The sequence below is a fragment of the Strigops habroptila genome, chromosome 1 (assembly GCF_004027225.2).
Source record: "Strigops habroptila isolate Jane chromosome 1, bStrHab1.2.pri, whole genome shotgun sequence".
Lineage (NCBI taxonomy): Eukaryota > Metazoa > Chordata > Aves > Psittaciformes > Psittacidae > Strigops > Strigops habroptila.
Genome location: NC_044277.2, coordinates 34,445,729 through 34,463,974, shown reverse-complemented (window position 1 = coordinate 34,463,974; position 18,246 = coordinate 34,445,729). Strand labels below are relative to the sequence as shown.

General features: G+C 36.0%; 1 protein-coding gene across 3 annotated transcripts in view; it reads left to right on the top strand.

Annotated features, from left to right (window-relative positions):
* C1H8orf34 (chromosome 1 C8orf34 homolog) overlaps positions 1-18,246 on the top strand; it is a 169,749-nt gene that overhangs the window by 102,992 nt on the left and 48,511 nt on the right. For all 3 annotated transcript variants that reach the window (XM_030500518.1, XM_030500526.1, XM_030500509.1), the window contains one exon: positions 7,545-7,680. In XM_030500518.1, the coding sequence (XP_030356378.1) occupies positions 7,545-7,680 (136 nt within the window). The remainder of the gene's footprint in view (positions 1-7,544; positions 7,681-18,246) is intronic.

Here is an 18,246-nt window from a genome sequence, read left to right as displayed (position 1 = left end):
CAGGAATCCTTGATCTAGATAGGTTTATGGAATAGGGCATATAGATGCTCTAGTAACTGGCACTCCAGAAATGCTTGTAATAATAATTTTTCAAAAGAAAGCTATTGGAAGGTTCAGTGTTACTGGAAATGTTTGGCATAAGATTATTTGTAATTTTTATGCTTTGCCTCAACTTTCTTTTCAATAAAAGGTGTATGAATTTCCATTGACCTCTTGACAAGCTTAATCTTGCTAAGGGGCTGGTAGAGTAAATTAGGTGGATGCAAATAAATATGAATGTGGCCTTCAGTGCAAATTCATACAGAGCTGAACAATTTAATATCTTCTCTGAAATTCACTGTAGTTGCTTTATGTTTAGAGAGGTGTACCACTGAATTAATGAATTATTATTCATCTTAGCTTATTTTTATAAAACTTCATATAAACAGCATGCAAATTATCAGTTCAATTCAAAATAGATTTAATAAAGAAAAACAGTATCAATGGTAATGTTGAATTCAATATTTAGGACATGTATTTTAACGAACATCTGTACTACATTAACCAAACACACTTGAAAAATATTATGGCTGGCTCCTTTTTGTTAGAAAATAAAAATCCAAACTGAAATTAAAAGCATAATGTACCTTTTAAATATACATTCCTTTCTAATACATTGATATTTTTGATATGATTGAAAAAAAAGCTAACTGATTTAAACATGGCTTTTTCTATTATTATGACAAAGATTTTTTTGTTGTTTTCTTTAAGAATGCAGAGTTGGACTGAGGTCTGAATTTCATATTCCATTAAACGTAGTGGTTGCATAAACAAACAACATCAGAATTAGAGCTGATTAGAAATATTGATCCAAATTTGCTTTTAATTTTAAAACTTATTTTACTTAAAGCTGAAGTGCAAAAAAGAAAAAGTTTGCCAAGGAAAAACATTAGAAGACATTCCTTTTGCATTCTGAAGACCAGAATTTCTGATTGTTTTGTGGATTTTGTCATTATGGCCTTTTTGTGGTTCTGTATAATTATTATAGTGCAAGTACTTTTGTACAATTGTGGTAGTTGCAGTAATGCATTATAGAATGTGATGTAACAAGTGAAATACTCTAAATGATATTTTATTGGAAATGTAGAGGTAATTGATGTGTTCCAATCAATAGTAGATTCCCATTATTGTAAAAATAAAGTGTTTGAAATAATTCTTTAGCACTGAATGAAACTACCTACTTGAAAGTGCAGACCAGTGTGTTTGAAATCACTGTAGGTGTGGAGCAACAGTGCTTAGGTAGTCAGAGGGTGTAGTAATGTAGTAAGGGCACGTAGTAATGGCTTTAAACTGAAAGAGGGTAATTTTAGATTAGATATAAGGAAGAAATTCTTTACTGTGAGGGTGGTGAGACACTGGCACAGGTTGCCCAGAGAAGCTGGGCTGCCCCATCCCTGGCAGTGTTCAAGGCCAGGTTGGACGGGGCTTTGAACAACCTGGTCTAGTGGAAGGTGTCCCTGCCCATGGCAGGGGGTTGGAACTAGATGGTCTTTAAGGTTGCTTATAACAAAAACCATTCTATGATGATAGGATTCTATTTGGTGATATTAGATCATTTGGCCTAGGATTACCAGTAGGGAATGATAAGAGGGCATGATGCCAGCTCTTTTCAACTGTAGTAATGGATTTTCTCATTTAAATAAGACTGTAATGTTGCATTCATTTGGTGGTTTGGGCAGTTAGGATATCCAAGACTTGCTTTATAAACTTCAACTGCCTGATTTGGAACAAGGCTCTGAAGTCCAGACACTGCATTTTAAGAGACACTCTTAATCCTCTGTCTGCTACATCAGTCTTGCCTGCAGTGTTTTATGTAGTAAACAAAAATTCCACCTAGTGGAAAAAGGGAGAGTAAGCAGGAGCCTTGTAGGCCAGTGCTTAGTGTAGTTGTCCAAGATTCTGAAGTGTGTTCAAATGAAACTAGAACAACTTCATTACAAAAGGATACCTCTTGTGTTAATTCCAGTCCCAGCTTAAAACAAGAATGTGGAGGAACTGAAGACATATTACTCTCACTCTTGCTCATTAAATGTGAAAACTCCAATCAATGTTTCTTGGTATGTTTCAGTACCTTCAAACAATCCTTCTTTCTGTAATCTCAGGTTAGTTTTGTGGTTTTGACTGTGGGGTGGGATTCTGCTAGATTGGCTCTGACAAATGGTACAGGTAGAAGTGGACTTGCAAACTCAAAGACTTCGCAGCATCATGTTTCATTTGGTTTTGCATACATCCATCAGTGGAAGCACAAATATTTAGGGAATTTACTGTCAACTTGAGATGCTTATAAAGTAAGATGTCTTCAGAGCATTGGGTTCAGATATCTAAAATTGCTCTAAGGAGTGAAAGTCTCTTGATGGATTTACTTAGGATGATATTTGCATCAACAGTCTATGGCATGGGTCTGAACTGGTCCAAAAGCCAGTATTTGAAGATGTTGAGATGAAGATACATGAGAACGTATGTATCAGAATAATGGCATTGTCTACTCCATGACGTTAAAGTCCTAGATGAGTAAGAAGAAACAAAGTGAGATGTCCTGTAGCTAGTCTCTTGCAGAAGATAACTCCAGTTTAGCTTCTGTTGAAGTAAATGATTAACATAATTTTCGGGAGTGGAGCATCAGGTATTCTAGATAAATGTCTGGAAGTTTAATGTCTTTGTCTGGAAGTTTAATTCCTGCTTTTCCCAACAGTTCGTTTGGATTTAAGGTGGGGGTTTTATTGGGCTCTCTTGATACTGGTAAGAAAATTTACCTAAAATGGAAAGATTTATTAACGTAATAAGAAACATAGAAGTATGGCATATAAAGCAGTGTAAATTCCTGGAATTCAAACAGAACTGCTATTGGCAGTACAGGTTTTCTGGTTTGTTTTTTTTTGGGGGGGATAGGGGTGTAGATTTTTTTGTTTGGGGTTTTGGGGGTTGTTTTGTTTTCTTTTTAATGAAAGTAGTAGAATGTATTTGGAATCTGTGCTTCAGATTCTAATCCCTGACAAATCAATGCTATGTATATGGAATACATCAATGTCTATATCAATGTCTATCATGATGCAAAAATACTGCCTTAAGGAATTGATTGCTTCAGAGAAAGAGGCGTTATTTTACTGGTGCATCAGAATTGACTGGTTGCCTGCAAGAACATAGATCAGAATTCATTATCTGAATTTTTTGCTCTCATGTGAAAACATTTAGTGCTTTTCTTAGCATTAGACTGAACAAACTCTGAGCAGTCATAACCTTTCTAAAGATGAACCAGGACTTTTTCCAGCTTTGCACCATATACTTCTTGAATTACTCCTGGGAAATTACTTCATGTTTTATAATGGAGGAAGGAGACAAAAGTGACTGGGTCATATCAAGCAATGTAGCACATATCCTGATTACTTCAGCTTTCTGTGCAACTGCATTTTCACTGCATTTGAGTTTTGCATAAGAAGACCTCTGTCCTTAAAGTGAATGGTGTGTGTGAGTCTTGTAGGAGATGTTTGTAAGATTATTCCACAGCCTCTCAATCCAAGACATTAAGCAATCTTGCAGTTTCTAGAACTCTTGCATTAGTGCCCCTTTCCCTTTCCTCAGTCCTTCTACCCCGAAAAGAAAGGAAGTAAATAGTTACTAACAACATCCTATTTAAAAACATTACCTTGTTACTGGGCTATGTTCTTGTTTAACTGAAAAAGGTACCCTTTTTCCCCTTTCCTTTTTGATGAAAATTGTCTATAAAAAAATCACAGAGAATTTAGCTTAGTGCAGTATTATCATTAATACAGAAAACGTCTGGTTCTTTGCTGTGCTGTATTACGCTTGTGATCTTTATCTCACTTTTAAGTATTTCTGTGTATTGTTGTTATGGTGTTGCTGCGTTGCTTCAGCCAAGACTTGCAGAACTAAGCCAACCCCTGGCTTAGGGCTAGAAGATCGCAGACACCAATATGGAGGATGACCAAATAGCGTTTTATTAAACAACAGCAGGCATTATATGCCTTTCGGCCACACGGAAGTACCTATGCTGACCCAATCAGAAGGCAGGTTAACAATTTTTACCTTTTATGGTATTGCCGAGCCTCGCCCCACAATTCCCCTCTCCATGCTATGGGGCTTGTGAGAGTATCCGGGGAGGGGCTCTCTCTTTCCGTACATCGCGATATCTTCTGGCCGCCAGACCTTAACTACCTACATTATGGCAATGCATGAAGATTGCAGCTGTGTGAATTTATTTTGGTGAATTGCTGATTTGAGAAAAATGGAAGGTTGGGTTTTTTTGTAGGTAGGTAGGTTTTTTTACTACACAGAACATACTTAATGGAAATTGCTATAGGACCAAGCTAGGGCCTTCACATACCTTATTCATGTAGGGAATAGAGGAGAATTAACATTAAATCAAAGAAATACAGTGCACAGTGAAGCATTAAAATAACTAAAAGTTTTATTAGCACAAGTGAGATCGTTTCATTTACGTGAACTTCCAGCCTATCACTCTCCAAAGAGAGGTAACAATTTTCTAAGGATTTGAGAAGTTTCACAGTATTCTTGTCATCTATCACATAAGCAGACCTCAGCTTGGCTTTTCTTTCTCTCCTTTTTCAGTGAATTACCTCATTGCTGCTCAATAAAATCACTGAACTGTTCAGCTGTATCATCACTAGTTGGTCTAGCAAATAATACAAAGGAAGATAAAAGATCCAGTGTTCCAGACCCTGTAACTGAATTGACTTCTCATAAAATCCTTTTTTGCTAAAACTGATTTTTTTCTGATTTTACATAGAACCATCTGAACCTTTGGAAACCTTTATTTATATTTTTTTAATTGTTAAAATGCATTATTGCGCTCATTATTTATATTTATTTTAATAACATCCTTATTTATCACAAATATTCTTCTGCAAATCATGCATCAATTGTTGAACAATATGCACACACACTCACAGAGTTTAGTTCTAAAACTACTTTATGATTTATTGTTGGGTTTTTTTAATTAAGGGCCTTCAATAATGAATGCGGTCAATCAGGAAGATTGCCAGGTGACACGTGAAGTTGGTCACAACTCAAAAATTCCCATCCAAAGTTATTGGTATTGGGAACGAGGTAGCTTCTCAAAGCCCAGTTGCTTTAGTGAGAAGAAAGTGCAGTATCTGCACTGTAAATTTCAGGCATCCAGAAGAGACTGAAATAATTCAATGCTAAGGCAGAAGTGCAGTAATCAAAATTAAATCAAATGCTGCAGTTCTTCTTCAGATTTGGTTACAGGGTTATACTCCTCTGTCTAGCTGGAATATTACAGCTCTTTGTAGCTTGCCATGGACAAATTACATCCAATGCTGAATGTGATCACTGAATATTCCTTGGAAAAAAATCACAGTTTTGTATGATGTAGTTTGGGGGGTTTTAAATCTGCATTTTTGCATGCACATTACTGTTATTGGTCTAACAGTATGTGACAATAAATCAATACTGCATAATATTCTGCCTACTTGTCTGTTAGCTACAACCTCTGAAATACAAGTTTCTTGCACAAAGTTTCACTTTGTTTTCTCTTGAGAGAAAAATGTTGACTAAAAATTTAAAAAGAGCATGTTTTTGATATACAGATTCAAATATAAAAGCTATGAAAGAGGGCAGCCTATGTCATTGCTCTGCTATAACAGTCTTAGTCATCAGAGAGCCAAAAGTTAATCAAGCAGGGAACAGTTGAAAACCTCATTTAAAGAAATCACATCTGTTTGGGGGGGGGGAACCCCAAACCCTAAGGCATATGCTTCAATTTCATTTAAACTGTAATCCATTCAGTGGTTTACATCTGTTAAGAAATATGGAACTTTTCACACCTTTTTAAAGCACAATTAAACTGTATTTATTTTAATACATAATGTGTTCCGAATATGTAATACCTTTTCTGAAATGACTCATAGATGATTAATTTCATAATTCTTTATCATACAGCCTTCCAAGTCCTTTGAATTAGTTTGTATATTAACCATAGATTAAATTTAACGAGAAAGGTGTCGAAATGGTGTAGATCAACGCCAGAAACTTCAGTAGAACTGTCCATTTAATATCACCAAGACAACAAATTTTGGGAGGAAGGAGAGTTTCTTTAAGCAGTAAAATAAAACATAACTGACAAGAAAATCTAGTTCAAGGACTTTAGTCACAAAAAATTCATTTGAATTTAAGTGTAACCTTGCTGTTCTTGAATGTTGCTTAGTAAAATGGGTGAACAGCACTCCCAGAAAGTGTTGTTAACATGGCATAATGCTGACAATCTGACCATACTGCCTGGAGTTTGAAGCACAGCAGTAAAAGTAGTGTATGAACTATAGAGCACACCCAGAAATATTTCAGGTAATTATTCAGGGACTTGTATCTCACTCTTTTGTGTATGAAGATGAGCCTGGTACTCCACTGTCTATCTGTAATGACTACTTGTGTATTTCAAGTTGTAATTGAACATTGCCTCTTCTGATCTGTAAGTTCTCTGTGACTTCTCCCCATCTGGTATTGGGATTTAAAGCCTGCCTTTGTGCACTTTCTGCTCCACTCAGATCCTTTAACATCAGGTTTCTTTTGTAAACATTAATATATGAAAATACATGTGTATCCATGAAAGACATTTAATTAGATGATCACATACTGTATACCATAAGCCACATGTATGAGTCACTACATGGAATGGTTGGTGCTCATTTAATAGCAGCTAATCAGTGTTTTGCTTGTTTATCTTTCAGTTAGAATCTAACCAAATTGTACACAACTGAAAATTGGGCTTTCCAGATATATTAGATATACAGAAATTGCCTATTTTATGTTGGCAAAATAGTGATTACCCCCGAAGAATATCCTGGCTGTAAACCGAGAGAATTCATTTACAGTCTAACTGAGCTACATTATTCCGGTGTCATCTTAGACAAAAAAATCTGAGAGCCTGAGCAGTCTTCCTGCAAAATGGGAATACTTTCAAAGTAGCAGAAAATCCAGTTAGTATTGAGTTGCCCAAATATTATGGAGGGTATAAGTATGCATCTATGGTTTCTTTCAGTGTGATATGTGTATCCATTTTACATTCTCTGGGTGTAGCAGAGCACTTTTATTTTACCAGTATTTTTTCATTGCTAAGTGAATAGATGATGAAAAAAATCAGAGGAGGAGCGTACACTCAAAAAAGGTGAATTTTCTCTTTGATATGCCGTATGTCAAATGGAGCTATTGAACAGCATCTCTTGATGACACGTTTTTTATAAATGGATCAGAGAAATAACGATTGAAAAAAATACACAGCACTGTTTGAAGTGGAAATGACAGTGAATATTTTTCAAGGAACCCCTTGTAAGAGGGTAAAAATATATATAAATGAAAATCCTCTTAAATGCCTTTTCCTGTTATTATGCAAGTAACTGTGTGTTTTCTTTCTGACTTTTGAGTTGTTCCATTCTTTAGTGATTCTACAGGTGAAGCAATTGCTACAAAATTTAATGGTGTGTTCATCCAGTTATTCTGTCTTGTTGCAGAGGATCTTGATGATCTGAGAATGGAAGGAGTAACAAGTGTGATGTCTTCTGGGAGCAAATTCAATCAAACTCGAAGTGCTTATACGGCTGAGCCTCAAGCAAAGGTCACATTGAATATCTGCGCAAGATGTGCCAGGTAAAAAGCAAAATAAAACCAGATCATGCTAACCAGTGCATTCTTTTCCCCAGGTTTTCAGCTATGTATTGAGCATATGGGCCAGGTGATGACCTCTCCTGGGCTAAAGAAAAAATAATTACTTAGCTACTGGCTACCCTCTGACCTCTAGCTTTTGGGTTGTGCAACTTTTGTTTATGCTTGATATGTCACATCAACAGTGAATCAAAGAACATAGTCTTAGGCCTTACTTCACAGCTTGAAACTATTTTAAGCCTTTCTGTCTCTGAATTTCATTAGTTATTTGGGCTTCTGTGGTTTTGCAGGGGATGAATCGGGGAATTTAAAGGTTCAAATCCAATTTGAAAAGCACCTGTATAAATGGAGATTTAGTTGCACAGGTGCAGCTCAGGATTTCAAATAGTTGCTTCTTAGCACTTTATAATCTCATCCTGTTTCACCTCTGAGAAATGATTTAATTGGGTTGAATCCCTTTTTGGTTTTGACAGCTGGAAATAATTCTTGCATTTACAGTATGAGGGCCAAATAAACAGGTTGGTATTCCGGTAGCCAAGTCAACTTGAGAATGCAACACTAACAGAAACCCCTTAAATTTCCTAGATGCATTCTTCTATGTAGACAAAAGCTCATTTGGGGAAAGGATTTAAGCCTGTTTAAATGACAAAACTAGCCTTCTCACCCTTCTGTTAATGGTTCAGATTAGCAAGAACAATACAGAGGCATGCCAATTTTATCTGCCTGCCTTTGCCAGTGGCTGCTCTATTGTGTAGTTTGAGAGGGGATTAGCCGCTTGTAAATAAAAAGCAACCTGTGGTGAAATTAAGTCAAAAGTTTGGCCATATGCCACCCTACGTTTCTATTTTTTTCCCATTTTCCTTGCAAATTACTGCTTTTTAAAAGGCACTTATGTAGGAAGAGGAGCTTCAAAACATTTTTTGATGCTCTGGGAGCGTAACTACAGGCATACTGAATCACCCGTGCAATAGCATTTCTTTTGCAGGGTTGTGGAGCCTCAAGGAACTTCAGCTCACAGTGCTGTCAGACCAGCAGTGCCTGGATGGCCTTGTAATTCTAGAGAGTTTTGCTGTCAGCAGTGTGGCCTTATACTTTAAAAGAAAGAGCAAACATGCTAGTCATGGGATTCTTCCCAATTCACTAGAAACAAGTTGCTTGTAAAATGTTGTAAATTTTGTAAAATATGAGACAACTAGCTACATTCAAGTGTGGCAACTATTATCAGTTGTCCATGGGTTAACAAGTAGAAAGGTAAGGAAAATAGAAATGTTAATTTTTCTGCATGGTCTTTTTGAATTTACGTAAAATCCTGTATGGATTACTATGAAGGTTAATTAAATTTTAAATTCCCTAAAGTAGCCGCTAACAGCAGGTGCCAAGATACTATATATTTTCTCAGTCCTGCACACCAGGGAACAAACGGCTCAGATCTTGAGCCAAACCTAGCAACCTTGGCTATTGTTATTGTCCTTTAACTGGCTGTACTGTATGACTCTGCAGTCTAATATGTGAGTTGTGAAAGATCTCATAAAATCCTCTTTTGTCACTGATCAGAGAATGCAAAGCAGTGCTTTATTTCACCTATACACCTTCATTCCCTACCTTGTGTAATAAAGTTGGTGAGGAGCCTCCTTGACTGTGGTTCTTTTCACTCTTGTTGCAGTTTAGCAGTTTCTTTAAACTTTGGAGGAATTTTAAAAAAATATACCATCTCATTGCTAGCAAGGAAAGTCAAAAGAGAAATGGATATCTCTGTTGTATTCAGTAGTAAGGAAACTAGCATTTATTCTTCAAGATGATGAAGGTCTGTCTACTTTTTTAGAGCATTGCTTCCTTCTTACTGAGCCTAAGGACACCTTTCTTCTTACTTCAAGACAGAGTTATTAGTGCAGTTAGCTCTCTCTTTTGATAGATACCTCCACAGTGTCTTCCTGCAGCAGCTGAAGTAGTAGGTAGAGAGAGTTGCATGAAGCAAGTGGCTTCAAGGACGCAAAGGCAGGTTTTTTTCCTGTTTGGATCAAATAACAATTCAACCTTCTGTTACTCAGTGATACAGCCATTGAAATTACTGTGCTATAAAATCACAGCCTGAGTATTTGGGTCATCTCTGTGAAAGTTTTTCAGTGTTGACATTTATCTCTATTGTTATGACAAAGCCTAATATTTATTATCAAGTCATAACACAGAAGCTGTTAGTATATTTACTTGTTCTGGAAGTGATACTTTTATGTTTTCATATTCTCTAAGTAGTCTTGTGCACTGTACGTTTTATATATCAATACTAGGGGATTTGATTGGAGGCACATTTTAATACAATTGAAAAAGAAACTAGTATAAGTTGCTGTTAGAAGATTGGATATTAGGAAAAATTTCTTCACAGAGAGAGTAATCAGGCATTGGGACAGTCTTCCCAGGGAACTGGTGTAATCACTGTCCCTGGAAATGTTCAAAAACTGTGTAGATGAGGCCCTCAGTGATATGGTTTAGTGGTGGTCTTGGCAGTCCTGGGGTAATGGTTAGATTTGATGATCTTAAAGGTCTTTTCCAACTTAGTTGATTCTATGATTCTATGATTATGCATACTTTTGGTAACAATTAAACAGGTGTCTTTCCTCTTAATTTTACCCAATTTTTTGTTCTGTAAAAGGGGTTTGAAATGAATGGAGCTATTAATGGCAGTGGGTGTTCTGTAGATAATAGTGCTTGTCAAATCAGATTACCAGATCAGGTTTGCTGAAGGTATTTTGGCTGTCTGTAGGAAGAATATGACTTTCACTTGAAATTTGATTGGCGGAGTTCCAAATGTTAGGAAACGTGCTTCTTGGTTCAGACAAAAGGTTTAATTTTATTGTTCCATAAACTAGTTTTTTCACCTGGCTGTATTTTTGGTTTAAATGTTCTGCTCTGATTACTCTCCAGTTAATTTACCTTCGATGATATCTCGTCCAGAAGGTTTCTCACTTGGTTGGCTATGTTGGGGCTCTTCTGAGAGGGATTTATTTAAACAATTGAAGGAGTTCCTGAGTACTAGCCTTAACTTAATTTGGCTTAATTTTTTGTGGTCTCACATGGAAAGGACAAATACTCTTACTGAAGTTCTACCCTACTTCTTAATTAAAATTGTGTGTAAGTTTCAGAACCTCCTGCTACTAAGATTACATTTTCTTGCCCTGCATCATTTGAGCTCACTTATTTGAGAATTAGAAAAAACAGGTCTGTGGCTATGTGTAGGTTGCTTAAGCTTTAGAGGAGTGCCAGTTAATTCTGTATGTTCACTGAGAGCACCTGCAGTAGGGTACAGTGCAGCAGTATGTCTTGTCTCTTCTTTGATAGCTTTGATAGCTTCCGGCAAATGGGCTAAATATGGAAGTACAGTGACTTGTGAAAAGAATGGACTGAACCAACTGTTTCCCTCATGCTGAGATATTTGTCAATTGGACTTTGTTTAGCTCCAGTTTAACTCCTTCCCTTTGTACCGCTCAACTGTATGAGAAAATGAGGACCCAAATTCTAGAATATAATAATAGGAGGACACTATTAGCAGCTTCTGGTTCCTTCGTTCTCTGTCAGTATGGCCTTATTCCTTTGCTAGTAACTGGCACTTAGTTCAAGCTAGTATTAAATGTCCTGTGTAGCTGGTTTTCTCTTACTGTCACCAGGCTGTTAGTCTGCGCAGAAACAGTTCTTCTCTTTGAACTCCCCTATTCTATTTCTGACACAGAGTTTTAACACATTGTCAGAAGAAGATCTTAATAAAGAACACCAAATGGGAGTGACTATAGTTCAAGATGATAAAAATCTACTTTGTTACAAGGCAAATTAAATCCAGTTTATATTGTGGGGGAAACCTGCCATGCTGTTGAGGCACTGCATTTGGCAAAACGTTCTCCCTTGCCTTAGGTGTCTCAAACAAAACTAAGAGCTTTTTTATGAATCATAAGAAATGAGTGTGAGAATGGACATAATTTGAACTGGAATAAAACCCTAAAACTTTTGATGTATTTCTTTTTTTCTTAGAAAGTGGTATCTTCAATGCTGATAATTTTACCAATCTTCAAGTAACAGAGTTATCACAACCGAGGTCATTAATTTTGATAAAAGGTACAGGAGTTCTTCACCCAGACATCTAGGAGGTAGAGAACGGGAGTTCTTTCAAAGCTATGATGCCAAGTTGGTCTTTACAGCTTATGATTAAAAAAAAAAAAAAAAAAAAAAATTAAAAAATCCCCCCCAAAACAACTCTTTAAAAAACAAAAAGAGAAATAGAAGGAGGGGTTAGTTCTCCTTGAGTATAAATTGGGTTGTAGACTGGAATATAGCTCTAGGACACAGAGAGCTTACTGTTTTCTGTGTAGATGTTTCACACACGATGAGCGAAATGCAGATGGATAACAGCTTTAAGAGGTTTTTGAAATGGGAAAGTAGCTACAGAACAATGTTATTCCCATAGCTGCTCTTGGACTACAGTGCAAGTTAAGCAGCATATTAAGTCATCTAAATAAAGGGGTGACATCATTCACAAGGTGGAACAAAACAAGGTTTATAGATACAGAAAAAAGGCTACAAAACCCCTGTATTTGGAAGGTTTGCTTTTTGCTATTTAGTCTGGAAAATTAGCAAATTTTTTAGTACGACTGATCTGGATTTAGATCCTTAGAGCAAAATTATTATAGTAAAAATTCCTTCTTCATCTATAGTCTGACTGGCTTAAATTGTGGAGTGACTCATTCTATAACACGATTCTGTGAATCCTACCTCAACATAGAGGCAAAACAAATGAACTTTAGGTTTGGCCGATGAATCACAAGACACCTTCACATAAGCAAATTCATACGGGTTAAATAAAGATCTAAATGAATATTTGTAAAAGCCAAACAACACTTCCATATTTTCTTATGTGTTGTGACTTGAACATCGAGCATTTTACAACAATGTAATCAGACATAAGATTTAAGATAATATTAATGTACTGTTGAATGAATTTGAGAGTTTCCTTTTTCCTTTTTTTTTTTGGAGGGGGGGTAAGGACCACCCATTAGCCTTGTATGCCCACTGCCATGCTCAAAAGTTAAATCTTGTTCTTGTGGAGTCTTGCCAATGCATTCCTGGAAGTAAGAAGCTTTTTGTTTTTAATAGCGCAAAGGCTGCATTCATTCTTCTTAACATCAATAGAATACAAAAAAGGGGTTGCATGTGATTAAAAAAGAAATGGGATTATAGAAAACATACTGTGCCACAAGCTTGAAGGCTTCTGAACAAGAATGTTGGGAAGGGGCACTAGTTGCATACAAATGTAGGTTTGAGATGCAATATTTTAGTTAATATTTTAAGATAAGCCAGAGCAAAAGCACGATGTCCTAAAGTTTTTTAACATATTAGAGGAATCAAGTATATTCATATAAACAAAAGTACCTCTGTACATTAAAAAAGTAAATGTGGCTTTTCTATCTATCACCATTGGGACGTGGAGCACAGTTCAAGTGTAGTAACTTGTGTGCTTGAGCTGATAGTGTAGAATAAATGAGATGCTCTGTGCATGCTACCATTTACAGATGCTCTCTGAAAACTTAGTTTGGAAAAAACACTCAAAAATTTTCTTATCAGTTTGTCTTGCCTGTGAAATCTTCAGTGTTGCCCCGCTCATCATCTGTATGTCTGACTCCTTTAAGATGTCTTGTCGCCTTGTCCTCCAAGCAATCTTCAAGTTTGCTTGCTTATTTACCAAGGCCAGTTAACTTTTCTTTAACCATCTGAATTTTTGTCACTATTTTAGTAAATCTGATTTTCTACAGAGTGGTCTACACCATTTCGATGTGAACCTGGAACACAGTCATATAAACTGCATGATACTATGTGAAATTTAAGAATCACATGTAGATTCTCTCAAGTATACCACTGGACTTTAAGCAGATTTTCATGTCATAGAGCCATGAGGACCATCAACATGTGGGGGAGGAGATGAGAGAATTGAAGGAACCAGCTGTAATTTGTCATAAATTGCAGAATTATGGAGGAAAGAATAGAACTGTTGTCTGAACTGGCCATGATATATCTCTCTAAAAAAGAATAGGAATTAGATGTTTGGTCAGGGAATTCTCTGGCATTAATCTATCTTAAACCATTTTAGATTCTTACAGAGTAAGAGTTTGTATGGAAATGCTTTATCTGAGTATCACAAAGCTGTAACAATACTAATGAGACTTGAGGTCATTAAAAAGCATTTGGTGGAAAATTTGATAATGAACTATGCAGAAAACAATAGTGTCTGAAGCTTGGCAAGTGGATCTCATTTAACTATCAAAAGCAGAAAAGCTGACAACTGTAAATAGAGAGAAATCCTGCTCTTGAAGAAGCCATGTTACTGTGTGTACCGTCCACAGACAACATTAAAGAAACTTCGGACAACAAAGAGAAATATTAGTGAAATTAATTACCCCTGTGAGGAAGTTCATAAGTACTGACAAAAGACTATGTTCTAAAAGGAATTAAAGATGATGGGCTCCTGGAAGTTTTCCTCAAGGGAAGGAAGGAAGCCTGCTGAGCTTCCTAAGCTTCAGCCGTGCACTAGATCCCTTCCTTATTCTTTATGGCTAGTCTGCTCCCATTGTCACTGTGTTCCCTGCACAGAAACTATTGGGAAAGCTGACTTGTCTTTTGAAATGGGATGGGTTCTCCTATCTTGTTCAGACATGTAATCGCAGACTAACTCTATAGCTGGAGAGCAGAAGGTGTTAAGGAATTGGTGCTGCACCATGCAACATTGGGATAGCTTGATCCAGTAGGGTGTAGAAGAAAGTCAACCTCTAACATCCCAATGAAGATGCCATAGATCCTGGAAGAAGAGAGGATGTAGAGTTTACTCCTTGGTGTGGTTTTTAATAGGTGGTCTAGGTTTATATTCTGCTAAATTAGACCAAGCCATCACTGTAGAACCTTCTGCTCTGTTTTCAGCAGATTGCTTTTTTTTCCCTAGTCCTTTTCCTAGGCTGAGGTGTTTTGGTGTGAGTCACTCTAAAGGGAGTAGTACTTCGAAAATGCATGCAGGACTAAAAGATATTGAGACTCCATGGACTGCTTTCCTCTTATCGCATATGTAACAGTATGTGGTGTCTGGGTGAGATGATAAAAGGCTGTGCCTACGTTGAAATCTGACAGGGAGATTTCTGCTTGTGCCGTATTATCTTAGCTGCCACATGAGTTATCAAAACTATTCAGTGCTAGCGTCTACAGATGCTAATTTAAAGGTGCTTCAGGTATGTTTATATGAACTATAATCAAACTATTAACTGCAGTGCTAATATAAAACAAGAGGCGATGGAAACAGGTAGAAGAGAATCTGATCACTGGGAATATAAAATTATCTATTCCTAACAGATTTAGGAGTAGAGCACTGTGTATGTGACTTCAAAGGATGTCTTTAAATCCTGGTTTTTCTTTATAGACTTTAACTTCATTCCTAATTTAATATTTTGTGGAGAGTAACCTACAAATGGTGGATCTTGGAATGCCTATGACTACAAATTCTGATTTGAGGAGAATAAATTGTAATTTCTGATATCAAAATTATGATGTAACATGATATATCTATTTGGAAAACCTAACATCACATTTCCTCTTAAGACCTGACTCATAGTTTTGATTCCTCTTTTTCCTAGCTTTCTTGCTACTCCCCAAAATCTGTGTAAATAAATGCATAGTGAGTATATTGTCAGAGCAGAAGGTGCAGAGCATCCAGATGACTTGTATCTGAATCTTTTATGTTCCCCACTAAGTTCCTGTTTTTTCTGGGTTTTATTGACTGTTTAATTTTGCGCCCCCTTTTTCCTTCCTAGCTTTATTCTCAGTGGTGAATTTTATATAAATTTGTCCTTTTGTACGTTTAAATGGGCTTTTATTTGTCTAGAGTGCAGCCTTTTACACCGAAGTGTAACAGAGAACCCCCTAAGATTTGTATTTTGCGATTTGTGGGTTTTATGAAAGTTTTTAGTCTTTTTCCATGTGGAACATGTCATCTTTGAAAGGAAGCAGCTAATTTCTGTCTAGTTATGCAGCAGAAAGATAGGAAACAGGCTGATATTGTGTCATACAATTTATATTTCTAATTAATCAACGATATACACTTGTCAGAAAGATTAACCTCTCAAATCCTGCGTAAATCCCTTGTTTGGCTCTGTACACTGTGATGTAATACTGGGGAATGGATACAGGTATACGTGTGGTTTAGTGCATGTATTTGCATAAAGAATAGTTTTTGTATGTCTGCCCAGCAGTGGTAAGGCCAGCTTAGTGACTCAGTTTCTGGCAGAAACTTCTGGTTTGTTAATTTTCCTGAAATTTGGAAACAAATGACTTCAAAGTACCAAGGGACAAAAATGTTTCCAAACTGAAGTGATTGGTACAGAAATAATTTTTGGGGAAAAATTCTCTGATTGGAGTTCATGCACAGAATATTAGGACATTTATGTTCAAATATTGCCAAATCTTTCCATTATATATACTTTTTTTTCTTTCCCATCTTACATATCATGTTAGCTTTCTGTCTGTATACTATTTCTAAGCGCCACTTAGAAATAGTCTAAGAACAGTCTAATATTCCACGTGACTCATGTAATTTTTTTGTTCTTTTTTTCCTTTTTTTTTTTTTTGGTAACCTTAGTTTTATTGGATCTTTTGTTTTAAAGAGCTGAATTTTCCTCATGTTTGTTTGTGCTAGCTTCACAGACTTTGTCCTAAACAAAGTGTTTCATTTACATCTTTTTCCTTTTAAGAGTGGCAAACAAGCAAATTAAACTCTGTATAGTAGTGCTTCATAACTTTAAAAAAATCACCTTTCACTTTGGAAAATTGTGGAGAAAACCTGTATTTTTCTTTTTGCTGCTTAGAATTTCTTAAAAGATAGAAAAATGAAAAGAATTACAAGACAACAAAAAGTTGTGGCAAAAAAAAAGAAATTAGTCCAAAAAATTTCATTTAGTTTTTTGGCTGAGTTAAATCTGGGCAGTGATTAGTTTATCCAGCTTTGATACATAAAGAACATCAGAAGTGCCTTCACTGTCCTCTTGGTTTTTTAGTGTTAAATGCAGCTAAAATAAACTACTTTATATTTCCTTTCTGGAGTGATTTACCACTTTGGTAGCTTACTTGTTCTTTCAAAAAATTCGAAAAACACTAAAGAAAAAAACATCAGAAAATGTTTTTACTGATCCTAATGGTTAGCAGAGAAAAAGAAGATAAAGAGTTAATAGGTTGATTTGCTTGTCTTCAGAGTAACATACTGGCTTGTCTTTTCTTTCACTGACTTGTGTTTCTTTTGAACATCTTACTATATGCAAAGTAGAGAATATCTGTGTGATTTCAAATGATTGTTTTGAGTTCATGGATTTAAGTTTGGCCTCTGAAATGCACAATATATTATCATATTTAATCCCAAACCTTATTTTTATGGCAAAATCTCAATGAATGTGTTTTAAAAGACTGGCCAAGGTCTCTCTATTTTCAAAATCTTAACCGTGTCCTGGAAAGGGAACAATATAAGATAGGAGATTTATACCAAGAGCTCAGACAGGAGGATCAAGATCAGACATCCCAGGAGGATCAGACTTCCTTCCTTCCTCTTTTTTTTAACCAGAATTTCCCACTGGATAAATCCACCAAGCAATAGTTTCAGACCTATCAGAAATTCCACAAAATACTGTGATAATCATTGTCTGTTACCAAAAACTATGTAAGCTGCAAAGAAACCAGTATTTTCAAATGGAGCATATCTCTTTAAAAGGCACAGTGTATGTCTGTGTCCTTGCGTTATGCAGTATTTTCAGAGATGAAACATTTCCTTCTGAATGTAACAGCTATTTAATTTCCTTAAAGGCTGCACGTGTGGAGCAGACTTATTTTTGACATAAGTAGTTGTCAATCAGTATAAGAAAAATGGAAGAGCTGTTTGTTTGAGGAAAGATAAGTGTTTGCATGTTAATGAAAATAGACTTAGACTTAAAATGTGCATTAAGTACATAAAATTTGCATGTGAATTGCATCTTATACATACACACTAAAATATTGTTTTCATGATAGGACTGGTTTTGGAAATGTGGCACTTATTGCACCAAGTTCATCTGGAGAGATCCCTACTGTAAATTCACTGATAGGGAATTACTGTCTGGATTTGGTTATGAAGGAAGAATACAGTATAAGATGCTGTGAATTAATGATGTGTCACCAGAACATCTTTTCTAAGAACTATTGTTCAACAGTAGTGGGTTGGTACACTTGTAAACATTTAAAAATGCTGTTGAGAAATTCTAAGAAGAGTAGATTTAAAGGGTTTTTTTTGTTCTTTTGAATATACCAGTCTTGATTTGTAATAAGGAAAGCAGTAGAAGCATATCTGAAAAATATTGTACTGTCTTTCAGTTTTATAGAGGATAACATCCATGTCATCCTGTGCTTCATTTGTAGATTTTGTCAAGACATCTCTTTCTCTTTTCCCTTACAAAACACATTTAACCCTCTCAATAATTTAAAATATCAAGTGCTTTCCCAAACCTTTCCCCA